The sequence below is a fragment of the Lemur catta genome, chromosome 3, assembly GCF_020740605.2.
Source record: "Lemur catta isolate mLemCat1 chromosome 3, mLemCat1.pri, whole genome shotgun sequence".
Taxonomy (NCBI): Eukaryota; Metazoa; Chordata; class Mammalia; order Primates; family Lemuridae; genus Lemur; species Lemur catta.
The window spans coordinates 22,723,844-22,751,110 of NC_059130.1; the positions used below are offsets into that span (position 1 = coordinate 22,723,844).

At 40.5% G+C, this 27,267-nt stretch overlaps 1 protein-coding gene across 7 annotated transcripts in view; it reads right to left on the reverse strand.

Annotated features, from left to right (window-relative positions):
- LOC123633855 (phosphodiesterase 4D interacting protein) overlaps positions 1–26,208 on the reverse strand; it is a 175,631-nt gene extending 149,423 nt beyond the window's left edge. For 4 of the 7 annotated variants that reach the window (XM_045544816.1, XM_045544815.1, XM_045544817.1 and 1 more), the window contains exons 1-3: positions 25,864–26,150; positions 10,048–10,103; positions 5,566–5,717 (exon numbers count right to left, since the gene is read on the reverse strand). In XM_045544816.1, the coding sequence (XP_045400772.1) occupies positions 5,566–5,717; positions 10,048–10,103; positions 25,864–25,883 (228 nt within the window). In that variant the 5' untranslated portion in view covers positions 25,884–26,150. Of the gene's footprint in view, positions 1–5,565; positions 5,718–10,047; positions 10,104–25,863 lie in introns of all 7 variants that reach the window. The other 3 variants (XM_045544824.1, XM_045544823.1, XM_045544812.1) reach the window with 1 other exon arrangement.
- Between the last annotated feature and the right edge of the window lie 1,059 nt (positions 26,209–27,267).

Genomic DNA, 27,267 nt, shown 5'->3' on the forward strand with positions numbered 1-27,267 from the left:
TGAACGTCTTAAGACACTAGTGAAAGCAAAACCAGTATGATTGGGACACTGTGGCTTTGGAAGCATAAATGCCATTTAAAAAAAAATGCACTTCACTGGTCGCATTCATTTCCCAAGGCTGTAATTAGAGAGAAACACTTGAGAAGCACTGAAATTGTGAAAACTAAAGACAGCAGTGACATGGCCCAGATTCACCTCAATTAGCACAGGTAACCCAGACTGTGACAATTCAGATTTGTATAAACCCAAAAAAGTTAAAAAGCCTCTTCATTTTAGCACTTTTACCCCCTTTTCTTCCACTGTAGATTTCAAGTTCCAAGTGGAAAAGCCGGCCAGGATGGGTGGGGCCTCAACAGGCTGACTCACTGTGGTTTCAGTCTGCCTGCCAGGGAAAGTTGGCTTCCGACTGCAGTTAGGCGGACAGTGCAGCCAGTTTTGCTGGCATTTTCGTGTTAAAGATGACCTTATTAGAACATGTGTAAATGACGCAGGGCAATGGAGACCTCTCTTGATTTCATAGCCAGACCCCGACCCCCTCTGTGGCTCTTCTGTAGCATCCGCCATTTTGGTTCTACGGATAAACCCAAACTGCACGTTTCCACCAGTGCAACCTCTCCTCTCTGTGGTCCTCTTAGATCCCCAAGAACCTTGGAATTGCTAGCATTATCTTGGCTCTGTCACTTTTTACCTGTATAACTGTGGGCAAGTTATTTGAACCTTGGTCTCTTCACTGGCATAATGGTTGTAATAATAATTTCTATCTCATAAGTTGGGAAAATGAACTGTAAATTAGTGAACTAAAATAGTTTAAATATGTAGAAAAGTGCCTGGTATATCATAAGCACTCAAATATTATTATTATTAGCTATGAATATGATCTTAAGTCCTATTAAATATTATTTCAAAAAGTCTCTATTTCTTTCCCTTCCTTTATATTTCTAATTTTATCATTCCAGTTAAGGTGGAAAATAGACGTACATTTCTTGACTTCCCAGTTTCCCATCCTACCCAATTAGTACACCAAAATATCTTCCTTAGAACCATTTGACTTATTGTAAATACCAAGTAGAGGTGGGAAAAATACAAATCCAATAGAATACCTAACCTTCAATACTTTTTAACAAGTTTAGTTGATAAATATTTACTGAGTACTTACTATGTACTGCATTATGCTAGAGTCTAGAGACTAGAAAAGAATGAGTAAGACATGTTTTCTGTCGCAAGGGATTTAGAGTCTGGGTATATATTCGTGGATTAGAGAGTCAGAGTCAGAAAAGGCATCCTTAAAAAAAAAAAAGGCACCTGAGCTGAAACATGAAGGATGAGTAGGCTTTAGCTAGGTAAAGGATAGGAGAGAAGAGGTTTTTCCAGGCAGAGGGAATAGCAGGAACAAAGACAGAGAAGTATGAGACAGCTTTGAATTGCAAGTAGTTCTGAATTAATTGAGTAAAAAGCATGTGATAGAGAATATTGGGAGATAAAAGTGGACTTACAGTTTACCTAGAGAGACAGAAGTTTGGTAGAATTTCAACATGTGTCAACCTAGATAGGAGAAGCTAAAGATTCCATTTCCAAATGAGCCGACACCTTCATTACCACACAACTTTCATTAGCTGAGCTCCTCAGCCTAGAAAATACTATTTTAGGTCACAAAAATTATGGGTATTTTCAGGCTTGCATTATGAAACATTGGACAAGTTCCTTTGTTACTCTTTGTGCTTTTAGTTCCTCATTTGTAAACTGAGATAAGAACCATGCCTTCTTCACAGGGTTGTTGTAAATGAGACAGTGCTGTCACATACCTAGAACAGTACTTGCCACACAGAAAGTGATCAATGGGTCCCTTGAGGAGTCTGGATGGCAGATACAGCCGGACCAACTCTAGGATCCCCCAGAAAAAAAACAGAAAGTGATCAACAAATGCTAGCATTATCTATGAGCTGCTCTAGTCTCATGCATCCCAGAGATGCTGGGGCTGGGGGTGGGTGCTGTGATCAATGAGAGAGCATATAGGAAGAGATTTTTCTCAACACGCGACTACGGCCATTTGCATGTAAAAATTATTTCTGACTCAATGTCCTCTCTAGATTTACAATCATGGTACATAAACTTTTTGACCCTGAAAAAGTCACAGTTTCTGTGAGTTCTGGTTTCCTTACTTAAAAAATGGGGACAGTGATACTTGTTTCACATTTTATAGAGACAAAATAAGGAAACTTATGAGACATACTTAACCCACTACTTGAACCCACGGATCTGGAAGAAATGAAGATCCTTCCATCAGTGGGTCCTCTGGTGGGTGGCGGGGGAGAAGCCCCTTCATAACAAAGCCGACAAGGCTTAAAAATTAATTAAATCACAAGTGCAAATAAAGCATGTATGCTAAGCAATACTCTCCTGTCATCATGAGAAACAATACCTATTGACCTCGACCTGACAAACATGCTGACACCTAGCAGAGTGGAGTTGAGCAGGGTCAACCCTGTCACCGTTCCCTGGCCCCTCCCCTGCCCATCTTCTCCACCCTGCCCACGCTGTTGGTTGTGGGTGGAGAATAAAAGAGAAGAAAAACTGTGGTATGTTCAAAATGTTGCCTTTTTTGTTTCTTTTTCCTGAATCAACATAAATGATAATTGTCATTTTCACTTGTTAATTGACCAATTATGTTTTGGTTCCATAATCTGCTAGTATTTGTGTTTTTAGTCTGTTATCTCTTGTTCTGGAATCAAAGGGTTTTTATCTCTAGAATTTCCTACGTCAGCAAACATTTTAGAAGTAATCACACTACTGATTAATAACTTTTGACAGATTAAGTACCTTTAATATGATTTCTCTCCTTGTTCTAACTCTTCTTCCTTACCTCTTTCTAACCCAGTCTCTTATTTGCTCAATCCATGAACATACCTTTCTTCCTTTCTCCCAAATTTCCCCTCTGTCCAGAATATTATACTCTCCTTCTCTGACTAGTAAAATCTAACTCAGCTTTGGAGACCTTGCTCAATGTGCAAGCCCCATGAAAGGTGTTCTCTGGCAGGAAGCCCTTCCCTATTCTCTTAATAAAATTAGAACTTTTCTCCCAAGATCTCAGAGTATGTATCTTTATCTCTATGAAAGCATTTGCCATCTTATATTGTAATTAGTGCAATGTCTGAACTTCCAAATAGTCTATAACTACCTAAGGGCAGGAACAGTATCTTATGTAAGTAAAGTGATCAAGTATTTGTTGCTTGGGTAAATAAAATAAGAATGTATTCCTGGCTGCTCATCCCAGCCTATATCCCTTTGACACCTTCTTTAAGCCCTGGAGGAGTCGACCCTTCTCTAGCACAAAACCTTTAGCACGGCCGTTCCTCTCTCTGAGTACAGCTACCCATTCTTTATCTGAAGGCTACCAGAGGCTTGTTTTAAACTTTACAGAAAATATTGTGTTATTTGGTATTTTTTAGGGTAGGGCATTGGACTGTGTCCTTGTTCTTCCTATATTGTTTTCCTAACCAATGTTTCCTCTAATTTTTAAATCCTTTCATGGAGGTTCTTGATATTTTAGGTGCTGTCATTCAAAGTCTGCAAGATGGATGAATGGATGTAAGAATGAACACATGTATGAACACAACATCACTTAGATTACTGGCAACAACTCTCTGATCAAGTATGTAATAGTCTTATTATTTATTTATACTTGGTACATAGGGGAGAGAGATTTAACATATCCCCGATTGGCCTTTTCTCTGCATCTTAGCTTGGTTTCTGTCAGTGATTCCCAGCATTGAGAAGTAAGGATTAATCTGTGATATTATTAGGACTTTATTTCTGAAAGTCGGCTGAACCCTGCTTGTCACCAAACCCAGCCCATTATTGTCTCTCTCCCCACAGCATTCAGCCATTTATCCCTTCAGTGGAGGTGACACCCCTCACTTCTATATTTCCAATCACCCCTCAACCATAAGGAACATGTAGGTAGACTGTCTTTCAGAGAGCACCCCAACAGCCTTGGGGAGCTCTGCAGCTCTGCCCACCCCTTTCTGCTTTGTAGCAGATCTAAAAGGTGGGAAAGAGGGATTGGGGTGTTACTATCCCTGCTCCCCCAACTAGCACCACACAGCTGTTCAGAGGTTTAGTCTTCAAAAGCCACTTAATATTCCTGCAAACTCTCTGTGTTTCAAAAAAAAACAGTATCCATGACAACTCTGAGCAAAAAAGACCGAGAGTAGGCTGTTTAATTCTTAGGCACATGTTATATGGAGCATATGACATGCTTACAAAAATGTCTGGCAGGATGTACATTAAGTCCGTAGGTCCCTGTATCTTAGGACCTATTTACACATAACTCAGGTGGGGGCCTGCTCCCTCGGTATCCCCCAGAGGGCACCAAAGAGCTGTTTCTTTTTTTAGAACACAAGGGTATAAGTTCCGGATGTCTCTTTCTGGGCCATATGAATCCCAGTGGACAGGTTCTATTGTACAGCCTTCCTGGGATCAGCCCAGCTCACAGGGAACTGGGGATCCGTATGACATTATCAGCCGTTGTTCTTGGCCAAATCTAAGGACAAACACACCAAGAGGCAGAGCACTTAGAGCTGATTCAGGAGTTGCAAGCAACATCACCAGATTCTTACTGAGAAGCAAAGGGTTGTCAGTGAGACAACTCAGACAGCCGACTATACCCAGATATCTAGAGTGGTCCAAGCTAGCAACAGAGAATACAGTGCTCGTCGACGAGACTGGGACTCCTGGGCTCCCCATGCTGCAGCTACAGATTCTCAGGGTACCATGGAAACGTTCTGAGTTTTTCTGAGATGTAAGCCAGGGGTACAAGTGGTAAGACAGAATTCATTGGTTCAATAGTCCCCCCTCATCTGTGGTTTCACTTTCCACAGTTTCAGTTAACATAGTTCAGTTCCACAGTCCGAACATATGATATGAAAAATTCCAGAAATAAACAATTTATTAGTTTTAAGTTGCACATCATTCTGAGTAGCATGATGAAATCTTGTGCCATCCTGCTCCATCCCACCCATGAATCATCCCTTTGTCCATCGTAACCCATATACACCACCCACTTGTTTGTCACTTAGTAACTGTCCGTGTTATCAGATTGACTGTTGCGGTATCACAGTGCTTGTGTTCAAGTAACTCTTTTTTTACTTAATAATGGCCTCAAAGTGCATGAGTAGTAATTCTGGCATATTGTTATGATTGTTCTTTTATTAGTAGCTATTTTTGTTGGTCTTTTGCTGTGCCTAATTTATAAACTAAACTTTATCATAGGTATTTAAGTACAGTAGAAAACATAGTATATATAGGGTTTGGTACTATCCAAGGTTTCAAGCATCCACTGGGGTCTTGGAAGGTATCCCCTACAGATAAGGGGGGACTACTGTACGTGTAATTGTCCATAAACCACAACCCCCAGCACATAGCTAACATTGCTTATTTGGACAGAGACACCACAATGACATCAGTGTTCATAATCCAGACTAATCCATGGGCCACACTTTTATAGGACATCACTATTCCATAGTGCTGCTTCTAAAGGGGTAACAATTATCCACCCACATGACTTACCTTCTCAAAGTCTCGAAGAGCTTGGGTTTGCACCTGAGGGGGTTTCTCAAACGCTCTCAAGGAGTAAGTCTGCCCAAAGGGGACCTTCTCACCACTTCTCCAGGTCTGTGACTGTACTGGAGGCCCTCGATCTTTAGTGTCACTGAGAAAAGCTGTCAATGAAACAGAACAACAACAAAAAAGATTTATATATAATGACGTGCAATTTAAAACTATGATCATTCTGACCTGCACATTCCAGCAGAATTCTGTTTCTGCAAAAAAAAAAAAAAACCAAACTAATTCTAGGCCACATAGAAACTGTTCACATAGAGCACCCTGTTGTAGATCATATCAATAATGGTCTCCAGTGAATCAAACTACTTTGTGTCCATGCCCCTTTGCAATGTAATGTTCATACTCCTCCCAGCAGGAAGTGGAGTCTAATTCTCCACCCGTGGAATCTGGGTTGTCCAAGTGGCTTGCTTTGCCAATAGAATATGATGAAAATGTCACCATATGAGTTCCAGAGACTAGGCCTTGAGAAGTCTTGCATTTCTGCTTTTCTCTTCTTAGCACCCCAAGACCACCATGCTATGAAGAAGCCCATTCTACCCTATTTGGAGGAAGAAAGGCCAAGTTCAGGGAAAGGAAGATGCAGCCAGTCACTGCCTGCCAGACATGTGAGCAAGGCTGTCTGGGACCCTCAGCCACAATCATGCAGTCAGAAAATTGCAGTCATTTGAATGATCCCAAGTAAGACTAGCAGAAAAAACGCCCAGTTTGCCAAAACAAAATTGTGAAAAATAATAAATTGTTGTTTTGAGCTAGGGTAGGGCAAACTTTTTCTTCCAGAGCCAGATAGTATTTTAGGCTTCTAGGCCATGTTGTTTCTGTCACAACTACTCAACTCTGCCCTTCTAGCACAAAGAAAACATAGCAATATGTAAATGAATGAGCATGACTGTGTTGCTATAAAACTTTATTTATAAAGCTATTGGTCCATAAGCTGTAGTTTGCTGGCCCCTATTTTAAGCTACTAAGTTTAGGGGTGGTTTTATACATAACAAAAGATAACTGAAATAGCTTTTGGAAGAAAAAAAATCAATCTACTTAAGTATTCCTACAAATCTCTCTACAGAGAATTTTTCAGGTTACTGTTTAGGAATAATAACAATTGTAACAACCAACATCTTTAAAGGGCATTACAGGTTACAAAATGGTTTCACATGAATTATTTCATATATAAAGTCACTGCAATAATTGCAATAGACATATGTGATTATTAAAGTTTGTTTGCCCTGAATCACATTGCTAAAAAGTGGCAGAACTAATCCTAAATTCTCCCCACTCATCTTTCTTAGCAGTACGCTGATACTGTGTTATTTTAGCAATTACGGGGATTGTAAGAGGTCTAACAGTCAAGGGGAAAACAAGCAAAGGGCCAGAGACTCAATATCCCCTTACCCAATGGAAATGCTGCTCTGGGAGAACCTAGTGAAGGCTAAGCTGCTACTAACCCTATGCCTGCTTTTGAGAAGTAACACCATGAAAGAATAAGAAATCAGAGCCTCAGTCAAGCACAGTACACAGAGGATCTTTGCGGCAGGGTTGAGGTTACAAGCAGAAGACATAAAAAACTACATCTCTTCTTGGCTGAGGGAAGGAAATAAGGAGAGTTTATTACTGAACTATGTTTTTAAATAAGAAAGAATGACAGCTATCACAATGCACAAACTCCATAGACAGCGTCAGGGAAGTAAGAGCAAAACCACACCGGGTGGCTCTGCCTCGCTAAAGAAAAGTTAGTTGGACACATGGGGAGATGTGGTCCTAAGGAACCAAGAGGCAAAATGTCATGTGCTCTTCTGCTTTTTTTTTTTTCCTTTTCTCCCCTCCCTTTTCCCTTCCTTCCTTCTTTCCCTCCTTCTCTCTCTCCTTCCCTGTCTCCATCCGTCTCTCCCTTCCTTCTCCAAACTTCCCAAAAGGAACACAAGAAAAAGTACCCAGATGCTTCAGTCAACTTCTCAGAATTTTTTTAAATGCTTAGAAAAGATGGAAATTCATATCTGCTAAAGAAAAATGAAAATTTGAAGATAGAGGGAAGGTGAACAAGGCCCATTACAAAAGTGAAATGAAAACTTATTTTGTTCTGAAAATTGTCCCCAAATCACGGGAGAACATCCCGGCTTATTCACTGGTGATATTGTAAGGAAAGTGACAGAAATGAAGAATTACTGCTGTAGATAATATATAGCCTTAAGGAAAGCAAGGCTTTCAAGATAAAGGAAAATATAGAAAGGCTATTACTATATTCTGGGGTAAAGGAAAGTCTGATGCAGAGAAAACAAAGGCTTGAAAAACTAGGAAAAAAACAATGGCCGGGCACAGTGGCTCATGCCTGTAATCCTAGCACTCTTGGAGGCCGAGGCGGGTGGATCGCTCGAGGTCAGGAGTTCGAGACCAGCCTGAGCAATAGTGAGACCCTGTGTCTACTAAAAAATAGAAATTATCTGGACAACTAAAAATATATATATAGAAAAAAATTAGCCGGGCATCGTGGCGCATGCCTGTAGTCCCAGCTACTGGGGAGCCTGAGGCAGAAGGATCGCTCGAGCCCAGGAGTTTGAGGTTGCTGTGAGCTAGGCTGACGCCACGGCACTCACTCTAGCCCGGGCAACAGAGCGAGACTCTGTCTCAAAAAAAAAAAAAAAAAAAAAAAACTAGGAAAAAAACAAGAAAAAGAGGAGAAAGAAAGGATCAGGAAGATGGTAGTGAAGAGAAAGATAAAGATGAGAGGAAAATGATGATGATCAATAGAGGGGTTCCAGCACAGTTTTTTTCTTGCCCAAAAGTATTTAACTCCTCATTACACCATTGACTTTAAGGGAAAAAAAAAACAAAATGCAAGACCATATGATTTGTTTATAAACTGAACACTTTTGTAAAATTAACATAGTACCAAGTGTGTCTTTAGATAGCCCTGTCCTTAATGGCATTTTCAATAGTCACTAATCTTGCGTGGTAGAGTTTGGGAGGTTCGATTGGCACAGAAATTTAAAGCAGGTTTTATTGTTACATAGCACAAATTAGTTATATATGGGGATGATAGTTTTTCCCCTCTTCAATTGTTTTTGATGCAGCTAGTGCAAATAATTGTTCTGTTAATTGTATACCACCCTGTAATTGCAAATAATAATATTCTCTATGAGTGAGATGTTTATAAAAATAATAATAATATATCTACAGCACACTGAGCAGAGCAAAAAATAAAATAACATAATAATTATGATGATATTGCACCTGTTTGTTGACATTCTGAATGTTTCTAAATAAATTCAAACTTTTTAATTAAAAGAAATTAAAAAGAATGATTTCTTCCACATTTGGGTGAAATGAAATAGGCTACTAAGAGGAAGAGAATCTGATTAAAAAAAAAAAAACAGAACAATAATACATCACAGTTAGATTGGTGGGATATGATGGAAAGAGTAGAGCCTTTGAAGACTGAATTTGAATCCTTACCACTGGCTAATTGTGGGAATTTAGGTAAATCTCTTAATTTTGCTGAATTCTCTTTCCTCTGTAAAAAGAGGGATAATAATACCTACCTCATAGAGCTCTCATATGGATCAAATAAAATAATAAATGTAAGCACCTCATCAACTGTTTTTTCTGTAGTAGGCATTTTATCCATTCCCCTTCCATTTTTGCCCCACTCCTTCAATTTTTGCCTCAAAATGCAGGAGGATCTTGACACTCAAAGTGTTGAGTATGGTAGCCCTTGGAATTTGTGAATTTAACACAGTTTCCAATACCAATTTTAAGTGACTCCTAAGTCCTTAACTTATTTAAATTAAAAGCTTTTTTCCACATTGTACATATGAACAATCTTCAGGACTGGTATGAAAAAGGCAAGTCATTTAGCAAGTGAGTAAAGCCCTCAAGTTGGGGAAAAGATTTTGCAAAAAATAGACCCCAAAATAAAGCTATCTTCACTTTGCTTTTATGATTTGGGTAGATCTCTGGCTAATGTTAATGCAATAATGACTGTGCTATAATGAATATGTTAGTAAAAATAATAAGTAAGATTTCCTTGACAGGCTCTGTACTAAGAGCTTTCCTCACTCAATCTTACCCATGAGATTGACATTATTATTATACCCATTTTAATGGTGTATTGGCATAGATATTTCACTTTAGTAACAGAATTTATCTCAATCATTTCCCAAGTGACTTTAATCTTATAATTACAGAATCATTAAGAGTATAAAGAGTTCATATAAGTATTTTAGTTATGATTTACTTCATTGTGCTGCTTCTTAGAACACAGAATTATATGTAGTGTATAATTCTCCACTGGTAATTGGAGTATGCACAAATTTGAAATTCACCTAAGTTTGAGTATGTTGCCATGATGAACTTAAAGGGTCCATAATTCAAAGAAACTATGATCAGTAGGAAACTAACAATTTAACAAGGCAAGGCTCACAGCATCCTTACCTGCTGCATGACTTGTTCTGGGTACCATCTCCCCATGGTCCTCTGCAAAATAATCTCTGTAGAGAGAAACATATCATTAGTTAATGAGATATGACCCCACAAGGTCCCCAGTCCCTAAGTGAGCAAGACACTTATATGCTATTTTTATTTATTTCTCCACCGTTACTCATCAAGCTTCTACTTTATATCAGGGACAGTGCCAAGTGCTGGGGATACAAAGGCAAACAACACAGAAGGGTTCCTATCCTCAGTAAGTACACGCAGACCCAGCCATTAACAAACGATTTCACAAGTATTAATCGCTACTGTGGTCAATGATATGAAGGAAAATGCAAAGGGAACTTAACTAGTACAGGGACTCAGAGAATCCTGGAGAAAAGGACATTTAAACCTAGAGAGGAAGGATGTCAGCCAGATAAAGGCTTGGAGCAGAAGAGTATTCCATCATGAGAGAACAGCAAACACCCTGAGTCGGGAAGGACCTTGGCCTGTTAGAGGAAATGAGAGAGCCAATATTGTGACCAGACCCCACAGGGCCTTGTGGGACACGGTAAGGACATTGAGTTTTATGTGAAGGGATGTGGGAAGCCACTGAAGGATATTAAACTAGAGAATGAATGATAAATGACCAGATTGAGATTTTAGATAGATCATCCCGGTTGCTGAGTGAAACCGTGTGGAGGGGCAAAAGTGATGGTGAGCGTCTATATTCCAAGCCAGAAGTGACGGTTTTAACTAAAGGAAAAGAAAAATGGAGATGGAGAGAAGGAAAAATATTCAAGATATGTTTAGGAAGAAGAATGGACACAAAAAAACTTGAAAAACAGACAAAGTCCATTAGTTAGAAATGTTAATAACACCATGATTCAGTAGCAAGAGGTGTATCTGTCCAGCACAGAGGGATGAAAAAAATCTCAAAAATATTCAGCAAATACTTGTCAAGCACCCGCTATGTTTTTAGGCACCATTTTAAGCTCCACAAACATAACAGTTACCTAAACCAACAAAAAAATCCCTGCACTTATGGAAGTTTTATAGTAAGGAGAGACAAATAAGTATAGCAGCAGTTGGGGACAGGTACTATAAAAAATGAAAAGTAGGGAAGGTAGGGAGGGATTGCTGGAGGTAGGGGGTGGGGGTTGCAATTTCCAGTAGAGGATGTTTCTCTAAGAAGCAATGAGGGTAGAGAATACCCAATGCATAGGGGAGCACTAGAGTCCACGGCTGGGCAGAATGAGCACCCCTGGGCAGTAGGAGGTAAGATCAGGGAAGGAATGGGAGGACCCAGCAGGGGCCACAGCCAGTTTAAAGCCTTTCCGGACATCAGAGGCCTTTACCCACTGGAGTCTTGTGACTCAAAAAGAGACATGCACTGAGTGACTAATGTTTTAAAAGGGCTGGCTTCTGTTTTGACAACTGACTGGCTGATGGAGAAGGCAGAAGCAGAGATGATTGCAATAATCCTACAGAGAGACGCTTTCAACATTTAGCATATTCTTTAATCCCTTGGGTACGCCCCGTCAGTTGTCACACACACACACACACACACACACACAATCTGCAGGCAGAGCTTTCAAAGGCTTCTCTTTTTAAAAGGCAGAAGATATTTACAGGGAGGCAGAGGAGAATCTGGCATTTGTTTGACAATTGATTATTTTTTCTTTCCCTGCCTCAGGGCTGGATCTTGGCATAAATCTTCACTTTGTTATGTCCCAGATGGACATGAAAGTACCAGACAGGGCATATCGGGCTGCACATGCCACCTGGCAATTCCTTGGTCTTCAAAAGTAGATCACCAGCTTGCAATTCTCCCAGGCCCTCTGCCTCTCCCGCCTCTCCTTCTCATTAAAAACTTTCCCTGAGAGTTCCCTGAGAACAAGGCAAGAGATGCCTGTACTACTTATTTATGGATTCCCTTCTGTTGAGGTAAAGGAGAAGGATGTCAGAACTACCAACCAGAACACTGTATTGAAAAATGTGTGGGGAAAAAACTTAGACTTAACTATTGTGATTCACTGAGCATTTACGCCCAGCCCATAGACAGCCACCTTGCATCTGTGTCAGGGGTGAGGTCAAATTCAGCCCATCCGACCTGTCTTATTTATTAATAAGTTGGCCCATTTCTAATTTCTCTTGGAAAAGGAGCGGATCTACCAACACTGGGCCTGCCTTCCCACACGGGGGGATAACTCGCCTCCTTCACACAGAACACGCTGGCGTCTTCCAGTCCTCCACGGTCCCTGCCACTCCCAGTTCATGTGGCCCCGCTCATTCCTGTATTTATCATACCTGCCTGGCTCCCTGTAGGCTCTGAGGCTGCTACCCTTCTACAGACCAAGAGCAGACAGACTTTCATTTCTGCTTTAAGACACAGTCTTGAGAAACCTATCGGCTTCAGCACACAATTCATTAATTTGTGGTGACAAGCTACTAACTGGCTTATAAGTCACTTTTGCCTCTTTGGGCTTTAGTTTCCTCAAACATTTGTAAAAGAAGGGCATGAATTTCTAAGGTTTCTTGCAGTAACTATGCAATTCTATTCTAACAGATGCTTACATGTAAAATGTATTTTAATATTCCCAAGGATCTGGGGTACTTTCCAGACATGATCTCACCCCATCGTCCTTGCTCTGCAGATCCACATTATGGATCAAGAACAGGCCACAACATGAAAATGCATACCAGCCCCACCAGACACCTCATCTTCTCCACCCACCCACAACCACTCAGAGTGTGCTGCTTGCCTGGTATGAATCAATAACTGGAAGTTGGGAGGTCACCCTGGATGGGCACTGAGTTAATAGGCGCACTCATAGTCTCTCAGGAGATTTTTTAAAAGTCACTTTAGCTCTATTAACAGCTCAAGTTCCTCCTCTTATTGCCGGAGAGTGGGGCTCACTCAACTGTCCCAAAGGTTGGGAAGGAACCTGATGCTCCCCAAGGGAAGGGGCTCATAGTGAAGAGACACAGAGTGCATGTCTAGGGGATTGCAATTCGTGACAACATTTGATAAACCAAAGTGCAAAGAGAATTGGGGTGTGGTAGAGACAGACTCCAAACCTGGCCACACACACGCACGCACATACACAAAGCAGTAATATATTGGTACATTCTTCTATATTACCCAAGTCTGGAAAAAAATTGTATATCCTTGTCCTAGTTTCTCAAATTTGACTGTTTCTAAATGCTTTTTTAAACATCAGTCTATGAATGACTCGTGCTCAGCTAGCATGTGGTTCACTGGGCCACTGACAAGCTCTCCCACATAGATGTCCACATATAATATTTTCCCCACGAGGCTTGTAATTTAAATTTTCCTTTTCCTATATAAATGAACTATATTTTTCCCTCAATAAGGCTTCCCTCTCTCTTTCTTCCTACCTCATTGATCTGTTCAATACCAATACCAACTCCACTGAAATCACACGTATTTAATGTTCTTGCTTCATTGGAAGAACCAAGCATTTTCCAAGTACAGGCCACTCACGAGCTGTTCACCTACTTGATTTCTGCGTGGCATATCACCCATATTTTCTTGATTTGCTGAGAAGTAGCTATTAAGCTATTAGATTCAACAATACATCAACATTCAATATCCCATATTCCTTGTTTTTTCTGTAGTATTCCAGGGTGATTAAGTTGAGCATGATCAGAAAATAATTGCTCCTCTGAAAGCCATCTGCCACCCCCTGATATTCTGATGCTGTCAAACTGTGCTCTGATGATTTCTTGCAGTAATTTTCTAAGAATGGTAGTTTCATCTATGAATGTGAACTAACTGGAATGGTAGAGGGTCACTTTAAATGGGTTATCCAAGCACTCAATTTTGCTTTGCTTGAAACTGGCCACTGAGACAGCTCCTTTCAAGATTCAAGCATCTTGTTGGTCCCACATCTCCTTTTGAAAGATTTTCTATCTTTAAATCTTCTTTTTGTTTGTTTGTTTGTTTGAGGCAGGGTCTTGCTACATTGCCCAGACTGAACTTGAACTGCTGGGCTCAAGCAATTCTCCCGCTTCAGCCTCCCAAGTAGCTAGGACTATGGGCAATGCGCCCAGCCTCAAGCTTCTTTTTTATATGGTTTTCTTATAAACAGAAACTCAGAAAGGGAAAAACAATCTGCTATAGAGTACTTAGAGTAAAAACCTGGGCCTTGATTGCTATTTTTAGGATTTTTAACTCCATTTCATAAACATTTATTGAGAAGTTGCTTATATACCATGCATTGGAAATACAAAGGTGAAAAAATATATATATCTTGTCGTCAAAGTACTCAGAATCTATTGGTGGAGGCAGACACATGATTCAAAGAGATAATTACTAGAAAAATGAGATTTAACAGAGCACTACAGAACATAAATAAGATTGTGAAATTAATTTTGTTCTGGTGGGGAGGGGGTCTAAGAAATCTACAGAAAGCAGAGAATATTGAATCCAGGTCTCGAAGGATGGGTATAAATACACAAGGAAACATAATAAAGGTTCAAAGATGGGCAAATGAACGGTGTGTTCAGGACTTTCATTTTGTTCCCCTCCCATGCCCCGGGGACTGCACAATCATATGCTGTTCCTTAGGAGCCTTCCAATCTCCAATTTTGCTTTCCGTCCCCCACCCCCCACCTTCCTGCCCAAGCTCTAACCCTTGGGTGGGAGTATTAAGGGAAAACAAGGGTAAAAACCATTTCTTCATTCGCTCCTCCCTCCTCAAACACTACAGCTTCATCTAACCATTTAGAATCCTCTATGAGGATTTCAATAAACGTCAAGAAAGGGTCAGGGGTAAGATTTGCATGACATCAAAATGCCTACAGATGCAGACCAGAAAATGCCCTGGAGAAGTGAACAGCTGGAGATTTAGGGTGGTGGAAAACACAGGTGAGTATCCCCCACCTTTTTAAAATTATTTTTTCCCCGAAGTTTCATTTTTATTTTTTAAAAATGAGAAGAATATATTGTGATTTCCTTATAATTATAATAGTGACCTTGATAAGAGATGAACTACATAAGGGATTAGGCTCTATGGGGCCTTCTTAAATAGCAAAGAGCGTGTGGCATGACAGGAAGGTTATTGTAGTTTGCTGTTTATTGGGGTCCCCACAGTGATAGGTGCTGAACCAAACACACATTCTGTTCTAATTCCCGTATTCTTATAGCTTGCTTGACATGAGTTGCTACATTCCAGTTTAAATGGAATAAATCTTTCTAACGTTCAAAGATCCAATTTTCACATTTTTTATTTACATGCACATTCAATCCTGGCAAATACAAAAAGGTTAGAAGGACAACTGTGGCCTTTTTGTTGTTGTTAACATGTGAAGTTGTGGCCCTGACAATTTATAAATGGTAGGATTTCATAAATTGTGTCAACTTAAAAACAAAGACATCTACAGGTAACAATTTCTGGACCACCTGTGCAAACTTTACATTTCAACATGTTTTCTTTTTTTTGAGACAGGGTCTCACTCTGTCACCCAGGTGAGAGTGCAGTGGCATCATCATACCTGCGACATCAAGCTCCTGGGCTCAAGCAATCCTCCTGCCTCAGCCTCCCAGGTAGCTGGGACTGCAGGTGCGCCACCATGCCCGGCTCATTTTTCCTTTTTTTTTTTTTTTGTAGAGATGGGGTCTCACTCTTGCTCAGGCTGGTCTTGAACTCCTGGCCTTAAGGGATCCTCCTGCTTCAGCCTCCCAAAGTGCTAGGATTACAGGTGTGAGCCACCATGCCCCAACATATTTTCTTGCACTGGAATTCTCCTTAGCACTAATCTTGCGTTAAATAGCCATCATTATTATCATGAACAACCATCCCAACCCACCACCAATGCTGCCTCCACAATTTACTGAATGCTTGATACCTTCCAGCCATTATCTCATTCAATCCTCACAAAATCCTGGAAAGTAGATACTGTTATCCCTATTTTACAGATGAGAAAAGAAGAGGCCTGGAAGGATGAACTGATTTGCCTAAGATCACAGGGCTAGTTGGTGTCAGAGCCTCAACTTGAAAACTGTATCTATCTGACTCCAAACCTTTATGCTTTGCACTGTGCCCTATCTCTACCCACACCTTTACTGGGAACCTCCCTTGTGCCTGCCTTGACTCCAGGGAAATGATCCCTGAGAGCCCAAAGGAAAGGACTACTTGCTGCGCTAAGGAGATGGGATTTAGACTGAAATCCCGACACAAATTTGTTTCTTGGAATATCAATTTATCCCCGATGGACACAGCTTATACTTGAGTATTTGAGTATTGGTGTAATGGATGCCGTGTGACAAATGAATTAAAATCCTAAAAGGGAAGTGGCTGCTATGACTCTTTATATAGGCCCTATTCTGAAAAGTGAGTCACCCATCATTTTCTACTTCCCTATTTCTAACCAAATTTCCCCAGAATATTTACACCTTCCCCAAACCTCTGCTGGGGTAACACTTGGCATTGGCCCTAACAGACAAATGGAACACAGGAAAAGGCAGGAAAGGTGTTAGAACAGACACAAAGTAGAAAAGGCCATTAGTGAACAAGCTCTGAGACTTCGGCCTTCTCAGATCTTTTTTCCTCTTGCCAAGACAGACACGGAGTATATTTTTTATGTTCCAAATGTTGCCAAGTTCCCCCCCCCAACCCCCGCCACTGCAGCCACCATTTGGCACCAAAATTGCCAAAATATATATTGAAATGCAAATAGGGTAAAAGTCACAGATGCAGAGCCCAAGACTATTATGTAGTAAATACAGCGAGAGTATCATTTTTTCTCATCTCAAGACCTATCATTATAACCTCTGCAAGCTAGGATGCTTAACTGGCAAAGCCTCTCAGAACAGAGAGAGCGTCACTGTGAGCTTCCCTCTGCATGCTAAGTATGAGCTGACTTGGCACTGGTATGCAAACATCCTCTTTTCTCCATACAGCCTGCAATTACACCCTGCACTCAGCACAGTCTATTCACTGATGGTGACCACCACTCTTGGGAGGCAGTTTTCTGGAGTGCTTAAGTCTTCAATAGCCACAGTGAGTTACAAACATCATTGTGAATCTGCAACAACTTATCCAAATTTTAGGACCTTTTTTCTTTTCTTTTCTTTTCTTTTTTTTTTAATTTTATTTATTTTTTTGTTTGTTTGTTTTTGCTCCTGCCGTAAATCTTTATCCTAAAGGAAACTGAAACTAACATTATTTGTCTTGGTGCTATCCATCAAGGTTCAGAGAAATCATTTAATACTGTAAAAAGGTAAAGGCAGTTCAAGTAATTATTTTCTTCACTTTGCCTTACGAGGTCATCACACATCCAAATATCTAATGAATTCTCCTCTACCTCCCCTGAATCAGCCAAGACACGGATGTCACTCTTTCAAAAAAGACATGAAAGTAACATGCTTTGGATTCAGTCACCTCTCCCAGGGATGGTGCGTGGTCTCTCCACTCACCTCAAAATTTACCTTTTACTATTTACTTTTTACTTTTGGTCCTGGCAATACATTCCAAAATACTCAATTCTCATTAACAATTAATATTCATAGGCCACTGGGGCATGTTGAGGCACTTGGCTCAATCTTTCTAGAGGCCTAGACTGAATGTTAAAAATAGGTGATTTTTTTCCCTTTCCACTTAACTTTTATAGTCACATAATCTTTCAGTTTCTTTTCTTTGTAATGTCTATTTTTAATAATTTTAAAAGAATTGCATGCTCCTTGTAGAAATTTTGGAAAGGAGAAAAGTATATAGAGAAAAATAAAAATAATTTAAAAAAACACTACCACCTAAAGGCAGCATTGATAAAGACTTTTATGTATTACTTCCAGTTGTTCTTCAGTTTATTTGCCTATGTAAATTCTACAAGTAGAGATAATATTGAACATACCACTTTGTATCTTGCTTTTATTTATACCATTGAAATGAAAGGTTGTGAGGAACACGTTCTCAGAGGAAGAGAAAGAATCAGGGGAAGGGGCAGGTGGGAGGAGGAGGAAGAGGATGTCTTAGCAGCATTATAGTCCTGCCGGAGATTAAAAAGAATGAATCTACAGTCTCCCTTCTCAGTATGGTTTTATAATGTACTAAAACAAAGCTTATAGAATCCTAGAGGGTAATAAAATTGATTAAGGGCTGCCAAGGCTGGGGGATGGTTAAGGCAGTTAGAGTCTACAGCAGTGCTGAGAACATGATTCAGACAGCTGACCTGGAGGTCTGGGCTCAGTAGGAAGATGAATACAGAGCAGATGGCCTGGAAGATGAGGAGCTGAGGAACTGGAACAAGTGATGAGGCAAACTAAACATTCAGAAAAACAGAGAAATGGGGGACATGACCCATGGTCAGAGAATGTAATTCCAGAGTTAAAAATCCTGAGAGAGAAGCATCCGTAGGAAAGAGGAGCTGCAAAGGATGGCTGTGTTTACAGTACAGTGCAGTGAATTCGAGTTAAGGAACTTGTGAGGTCAAGGTGTGACAGTGATATACATTCATGCCTAGTGACCCCTCTGGAATGTTGGCGTCTTTAAGGAAGGGGTTTTACATCATTCACTATCATGTGTCCAGCCTTTGTGAAGTCTAGATGGTAACAGGAATTTCATGCATATTTCTGAAACAATGATAAATACAATTTGAATGTATAATGGCATCAAGCTTTGAAAACCTGCTGTATCCACTCTATAACAGGGAGACATCTACCAAACAGATATTCACATCAGCCTTTCAGGGAATGTTCTCTGGAAAGTTCTTAATTGAGGATCTGCTGAGTGGTAGAAACAATGTTAGATGCTGAAGATTTAGAGACAAAAAAGTGTCCATTCTTCCACAAACTTAAAGTATGGAAAATATCAAGTAAATCGACTAGCTACATGCTCTAGCAGAGTAGCCATAGTGTGTTCTGGCTACAGAAAATACCCAGAACTAGGTTCCAAAAATAATTACCGAGGGAGAAAATGCTCAAGCTAACCTTTGAAGGCTAAACAAAGTTACCCTAGCAAAGGCAAGGCTAGGTGTGTAGGAGGAAACAACTGGTGTATTAAGGCCCACTCATAATAATTTTAGCTTGGGATGAATAAAGTGGCAATCGCTCCACAGCCAGCTGCCTAGATCTACTGGCAATAAGGCTGCTCCCATGGTGCCAGTAACCTGGAAACCTCCCTGTGAGGTACAGAGGAATTGAAAACCGACTCAGCTCCAAACTTTACGTTATCACTTGCTAGGCACAAATATCAATTTCTTCCTGCTATAAAAACGTATGTTGACTTAGTTTTAAAACAGCATATAAAGGGTGCAATCCCATAACTAAACACAGCATCTATTTTCTTTTTTTCTCTTTCCTTGCAATAGACATCATAATATGTAGGTATAAGTTTGATGTAATTTTCATACACTTTTCATCTACTACAGTAATTTTCATCTACTTTTACTTTCTTATATTAAAATTGTCTGTTTATTATCATTTCAGGAAACGCTTCAGGATAGTAACAGAGATTAATAGCAACAGTGAGCATTTTACCTAAAGAAGAGTAAAAGTTGGGAATGTTGCTATGGATTCACCTAGGATATGCCACTTTATGTCAGGGTACCTTGTTGTCCCCCTCTGCAACACAGGGTTTCAGGTCTTAAGAAAGATATTTAAATCAAATGACATATCCTTCTGATGAGACTATAGCTTTGAGCAATTTGCAATACACTTTCAAAAACTAGAAATATATGACACAGTTGTTCTACTTCTGAACACCTATCATTGAAAAATAATCCTATCGAAGAAGATGCTTTATGCACTTAGATGTTTATCAAGTGTTATTTATAACAGTTAAAAATCAGAATCCCACAGGCCTCAGTATAGGGTAATGATTTTTTAAAGTATTATAATTCCATAAGACATGTTAGTCTATGCTATGAATAATAATGTACTGCATATGGAAGGGAAAATATATTCTTAAATTGTGTGAAATGGTAGAAATTATTCAGTTTTCTTTGTCAGTCAGCAGTTATTGCTTTTTTATACCCCTTCCGCCTTGGCCATGATGAGAAGACACCAGTTGCATTATTACCTCTACCCTAGCTGGCCTTGGAGAAGCCAAGAAGGAAAGAAGTTTCTTCAGAATGTATTAATAACAAGCAGAAAAGGACTGAAGATAATGAGATGGATTAAGGGAAGATGAACCACAGACTACTAAATGAAAATACAAGCTATTATTGTTATAAAATTCATTATAAATAGTCTATTACTGGTGCTTTAGCCATGAGGGCTCAGAAAAAAGAAATTCAGATCATGCTTCTCTTGCTGGCCACAGAACTCAGAAGATGCCCTGAGACTGAGGAAAACAAGTACTCAGTGCATTTGAATGTTTTAAAATAGAATTGCATAGAGCCACCTTGGGTCAACATGACATCTCTTTTTTTCTGGACTTTCTTCTAACTTTAAAATGCTATTTGCATTTTTGCCAGAGACAACTTGTGGAATGTTCTGAGCCCAGTTTGGAATTTTATTTATAAAATGGAGTAGATTTCAATAGGACTAGTGTCCCAGAGCATCCACTGAATGGACACTCTACACAGCCTTGCAAACATGGCTCTACACAGCCTTGCAAACATGATCCCGCAGCCACCGTCAGGCGAGCCACCCAGGATGGATAGGGAACCGTGATGAGAGCCATCCTATCCTTCCCGAGAGGAAAACAACCCCTTCTCAGTCCTTTGGTATTTTCAGTACAGTCTTTGCATGTAGCTGAAAGAAGTGGGGGCCGTGGAGGGATGTCTATACTGATCTGGTATGCGGGAAATAAGCAAGTAAGAGTGAAAGCACTGATCAAGGCACATTCTCCAAGCAAAAATCCAAGTGGTGGCTATTTAAAAGTAGACCAGAGTTGCTAAAGCAGAGGTTTTCCTCTTCAAAATGCAGAAAATTGATTGTTAGCAGTGCTGAATATTAAACAAGACATTCAACGTCTAAAGATGTTTCAATAACGAAATTATAAAAACAATCAGTTTCCTAACACAGAGTGCTATACGCGAAGCACCAGCACCACAGTAAGCAAAGATATTGGAATTAACCAGACTTTTGTGCACTAACACATACTAGTTGTGTGAATGTGAGCAAATCACTTAACCTCTCTAGCCTCAGCAGCCACACCTATAAAATGGGAGGAAATGCCATCTCTGGTTGTAACTATCCATTTGTAAATAAGACTCTACTAACTCACTATGCATTCAATGAGAAATTAATGTCACTGATTCATCCAGGCTAAACATTTACACAGAGCAGAATAAATGCCAATAAGCTATCAATGGGGATCTGTTAAGCACAACATAGTCTTCTCTTACTTTAAGGCTGCACTTTAACTGTAGGGCAGAGAAGAAACAAAATAAAAATTCATAAGTTCTGAAACTGGACCATTATTTTTCTTCGATATTACTTCCATTCTTCAAATTTTCACAGATGCAGCAGGAAAATACAATTAATGCTTACATTTTATTAAATCAAATTACAGGGTAATATAAAACAAAACAGACCAATTTTCTTTTTTTTTTTTTCCTAACCTTCAGTCTCAGAGTTTGCCCTTAAATATTTCAAGTTCCCTTTTTCAGGAGTTTTTTGTTCAGGGAAGTTATATACGATTCTCCTGACTTTTATTCAGCTTTCCCATATGCTAGAAACAAGAACATTACACCTAAAAGGGGAAGAGAATTAGTAATGACTTTTCCAGCATTTAACAGTATGGTAGACTAAAATAACGGCCCTCCAAAAATATCCACAGTCCTAATCCCCAGAACCTATGAATATGTCACTTTACATGGCAAAAGAGGACTTTTCAGATGTGATTAAAAATGTTGAGATGGGGAGATAATCCCGGATTATCTGGTTGGGCCCAATGTAATCACAACAGTCCCTGTAAGAGGGACACAGGAGGGGCAGAATGAGAGAAGGAGACGTGGTGATGGACACAGAGGCAGGACCGATGCCACTGCTGGATAGGGGCTGTGTATCAGGAATATGGCAACCTCCAAAACCTGGAAGGGGCAAGGAATATATTCTCCCTTAGAGCCTTCAGGAAGGACAGTCCTGCTGACACCTTGGTTTTAGCCTAGAAGACCAATTTTCAGAATGAATTCTGACCTCTAGAACTTCAAGGTAATACGTTTGTATTGTTTTAAGCCACTAAGCTTGTGGTAATTTGTTATAGCAGCAATAGGAAACTGATACAAAGAGTAACTCTGAAACACGCACAATCTTTAAAGCAGAAGGTGTAGGGAGTTCCTAGTCCAGATAGGTGAAAGCTAAAAATTTAGAGCAGTGAAAGCTGCTTGTCTGATTGATACTAGACCTACCAGGTGAGGAAACTACCCTCATCATCAAGTTCTTCCTCATCTCCATGAGCTTACTCCTTTGACAACTCTTACCCTTTTCATAGATATCAATTTGATTAGTGATCAAACCAGCTTTGTGTAAGGCCAGTGTATTTATGGGAAATTTGCTATTCCAGAACCAACCATGCTGTCTCCAAATGATTTCACTAAAGAGTATGGCAACAGTCAGACCCCTTGGGGGGGGGGGGTCAGGGTGGGGGGGCTACCACTGAGCTGCAGACAGGCAGATGATGTGCAGCAGGAAGTAGAGCATCTCCAATTTTGAGAACTCAAATACCCAGCACCCTGTCCTCTGTAGGTAGATTAAGCAAGATAAAGGGTACATAAAGAATCCCTCAGAATGAAATTTGGGGATAGAATCACAGTCTTAAACTAATCCATAAATTTAAGAGTAACCAAGGCAAGTACTCTGCTTCAGAACCAACTCAGAAACTGAGTCACCTACAAGACTCAACTCAAATAAAGTGATTAAGAGCATAGGTTTTGAAATTAAATTGCTCCAGACTGCATCTCTTCCTTAGCTGTGTGTGTCACCCTAGGCAAATTATTTAATCTGTCTAAAGTTCAATTTCCTTGTCTAAAAAATGGGCATAACAACATTTACCTCATAGAGTTGTGAGGATTAGGTGAAATAAAGTATGCAAAGAGATTAGCACACAATGAAAGCTTAATAAATTGTATCGATTATAGTTAATATTTATTCTCTCAATCCCCCATCCACTGTGCTCCTAGGGCAGCCAAGGCATGTCTCGGTCTTACCCCTTCTCTATAAAAATTCGAGATGATGAGAATGTAAAGCCTTCAAAGGCAAAGATTCAATCTCATGCATTATTTTGTTCTTAGCATCTAGTACAGTGTCCAACCTGTTTTGGGCTCTCACATTTTCAACAAATGTTTATGAAGTGATCTGATCTGTGAGTTGGAAAGGATCTGAGATGTCAGCCACAACCTATGATTATAGGATTTTTCCAACTGTGACCCATTAGGTGGTGAAATAAACTTAGTGAATCACAGCCAGTATTTGTTTTTTTAAAGAAAAAAATAGAAAATATTGGAGTACAAAACACATAGCAAGGTTAGGCACTGTTACATGAAACTTTTGTTTGTTACATATATAAATGTAGTTGGTTGCAATGTAAATACATTTATTATTGTGGGTAGAGGTAAAAAAAAAAAAGTGAACATTCTGAACATTCCACCTTGCCAGCATTTGGTATTTTCTATCTTTTTAATTTTAGGCATTCTGATATGTATATATTGGTATGATACTGTGCTTCTGATTTATATTTCCCTGATGACTAGCGATGTAGAGCGCCTTTTCACTATGTCTCCGCCCTTTGGATACCCTCTTTAGAAACCTCTTTTCTAATCACTTTAGAAAACAATCTGGCAGTATTTACTAAAGCTGAACATGCATTTCCTATTACCCGCAATTCTGCTTCTATTTATTTACCCAACAGAAATGTGTACATATGTTCACCAAAAGATAGGTACAGAAATGTTCATAGCAACACCATTTATGATAGCTCCAAACTGGAAATCACCCAAATGCCTAGTAACAATGTAATGGGCAAATAAAATTGAAATATTTACACACAATAGAATCCTATTTGGAAGCAGGAATAAATGGACTACAACTAAACACAACAGTGTTGAAGAATCCCAAAAGCATAAGACTGAGTGAAAGAAGCCAGATATAAAGTACACGGTATATAATTTCATTTACATAAAATTCAAAGCTAGGCAAAATCAATATATGGTGTTAAAAATCAGGATAATGGTTATCCTTGGAGTCATCAGAAGGGTTTCAGCGATGCTGATAATGTCCTCTTTCTTGATCTGAGTGCACATCACATGAGTATATTCAATTTGTGAAATTAATTGAACTGGAAACATTTGTGAATTTCTTATTTCTGAATGTGTCTGAAATTGTTATATAAACATAAAGTTTAAAAAGTTAATAAATAATACTTTATTTTAAAGAAATAAAAAACACTGATGGAGAGGAAGAATCCCTGATATACTCACTCTCATTAGCACCAAGTGGTCATCTAACATTTGCTTGAATAATTCCTGGGTCAGGAATCTTCATTGACCAAGTAGCTCACTTGTTAGAAGGTGTTTCCCTTACACTAAACCGTAACTTGCTTCCCAACAACTTGTTCCCTTCCGTTGTTCTGTCCTCCTAAGAGATGCTAAATTGATCTAATCCCTCTACCACCAACTGCTCTTCAGACATTTGAAGAGAGCCTCCATATCCTCCTGTCTCTCAGCCTTTACTTCTTCAGACTCAAGAGCCCCAGGTCTTTGGGCCAACCCTCAAGGAATGGCTTCAAATTCCCTCCTTTCTCTTGATTGTACTTCTTTTATCCATTGATGCCCCCAAACAGAGCACAGTCCTCAAGAAGAGTCTGAGAGGTGCAGAAAAGAGCTAAAAGTAGAATCATCACTTATAAATCTAGATATTATACTTCATCAATACATCCTAAGCTTCAATTTGCCCTTTCTTTAAAATTCACATTATACATTCTGCTTCTGTTGAAACTTAACGATCAACTACAATACCCCAGGTCTTTTGCATAAGTACTGTTAATTAAGCTCCTTGTGTTTCTGTAGTCTTCACTCTGTTAGGAGTCAGAACACTCATTTGGCCCCACCCCAATTCTCCAAAGCTAAATCTTGGAGATGGATGAGTACGTGTTATGGAAACACCTCTGGAACGAGCCACCCACCCACTAAAAAACAAAAATGAAGTCTTTATCTCAATACATGTTCTCTTATCCTTACCCCTTCCTTAAAGGAGCTTCACTTTAGAGTATGTTCGGGGGAGGGAGAGGGGGATGGAGAAAGCACAATCTTACCGGCATCTCCAAAATCTGAACTAAAGGCAGACTGTCGCCTGGCCTCAACAAAGCCTGAGCAATGTAAGGTACCCTGATCTCTTTCTTTCTCCTTGCCTTTCCCAAAGTCGGCTCCAACTGGAGGCTCCAGAGATGACTATTTCTGGGCTCTGCTCATTCAGTCCTTTGCCTTTGTGTGACTAGTGGAGGATGAGGCTGAGAAGGAAAACGTGGCAGGGTGCGAATAAATCTGATATCGTTCAAAGTACCCGAAATCAAAGATATCTCTAAGAAAGACCTGCTGGAATCCCCATAGGCTGTGAAAAAGAGAGCATGCAGAACAAGGAAAAGACAAGAACATTTCTACAGAAACTTCCAGGCAGCCTCACTGGGTATTTTTAACATCAAGACTCGGTGGAAGGGAGAGTCACTGAGCAAGGGAGACACCAGAGGACAGAACATGTGCAGAAGGACCAAGAGAGGTGGGCTGGGAATCCGGGAGGGCGAAGCGACAGAAAGGAGAGGCTGTCAAGGGCCCCTAGCGGTGAGGGGCGACCTCCCCCTAAGGGCGCTGGGGGAGGGGAGGGCGGAGGACCCCCCGAGTCCGGAACGCGCCAGAAAGCAGCAGGTCACCTACCTCGTCCACGTCTGTTCCATTTTCCAGGCTCCTTCCAGGCTCTCGGGGCGCCCCTCACCCGGGCGTGGAAGCAGCCTGGGCAAACGAGAAGCCTTGCCCACGAATCTCCAGCGCAAAAAGCAGCAGCTTTCTCCTCGCCGGCTCCTTCTTCCTGCTTCGGCGGCGAAGGGAGCTCTGCTTTTTTAGAAAACGGATTTGACGTGGCCGAACCTGCCGCTAACAGCGCGGCTGGCACAAGGGAGGGACTGTTCTCGGTAGGAAGCTGGACTCGGAGCGGCGCCCGGAGCGGCGCGGGGAGCCGGGCGGGCGCGCACACTCCCGGGCTGAGCCGCGGCTGGCTGGCACGAGTCGCTCGGCACCAGCTGAGCTGTCAACCGCGAGGGAGGCGGGGCTCGCGACAGCCTGTGTGCTCCCAGTGAACCAGCCCAGGTCACAGCTTGAGCGCACCCTCCCGTCTCCCCTGTCCCTCTCTCGCTGGCTCAAATGAATTGTGCTGGCAGAAGGGCAGAGGACTTAGAGGACGCCGTACCAAGCCCTGCCCCTTACCCATCCCAATGAAGGGCCTTGAATAAAACCAACCAGCCGTAGGGAGATTTTGGAGAGGAGGACCTCTTGCGAGTCTGCATCACCCCACCCTTAGGTAACTCCGGAGACAGAGATGGAGTCTAGGAAGGTTTGGGTGCAATCCTGGCTGAACGCAGACGGGTGCATGAAATAATCAGAGGACACAATGTTATTTTCCTAGAGATTTAATATGACAGTTTCACCATTAATCTAAGGACAGGAAGCTTCCTTAGGAAGTGAAGCATCTTAACAAAACCTTGCAGCCTTATTAGCTGCCTTCGTCTCAGACATCCCTGATTTTTATGTTATTCTACTTCCTTGTTTTTCAGTTTCTCCAGCAACTGGGCTCTACCACTAGCTTCAAGGAGGCAGAGGATTCCTGAACTTCCCAGAACACTAGAAAAGCTTCAGGGCAGTAGCTGTCAGGACCTAGACTCTTCCTATGACTGTTCTAAGACCGTGAAAAAGGGTCCTTTGGAGATGGCATTGCCTGAGACCCTGTATCATCTACTTAGGTATCAAAGTTTAAACAAGGCAGACATGCTGTACTTAGAGTGCTTATATCCCTGAAGCCCATTTTTAGCTCTAAAATAAAACCTTTTTGTTAAGTGACATAATCACCATTATTATTTGCATTACCACTGACCTTTTTTTAATTTGCAAAAAGCTTTATAAAGCCCATATGTGGCAACTTTGATTGAGCTATACTTGTTTCACAGATGATAAGTCTGAGACCCAAAAAGGCTCAAAGTCTCTGCAGAGGTTCTGATATAGGATGTCTTCTCCATTGGATAGCCCCAGAGATATGTTCTCTGAATTTCCAAAGATATGAACAGCAAG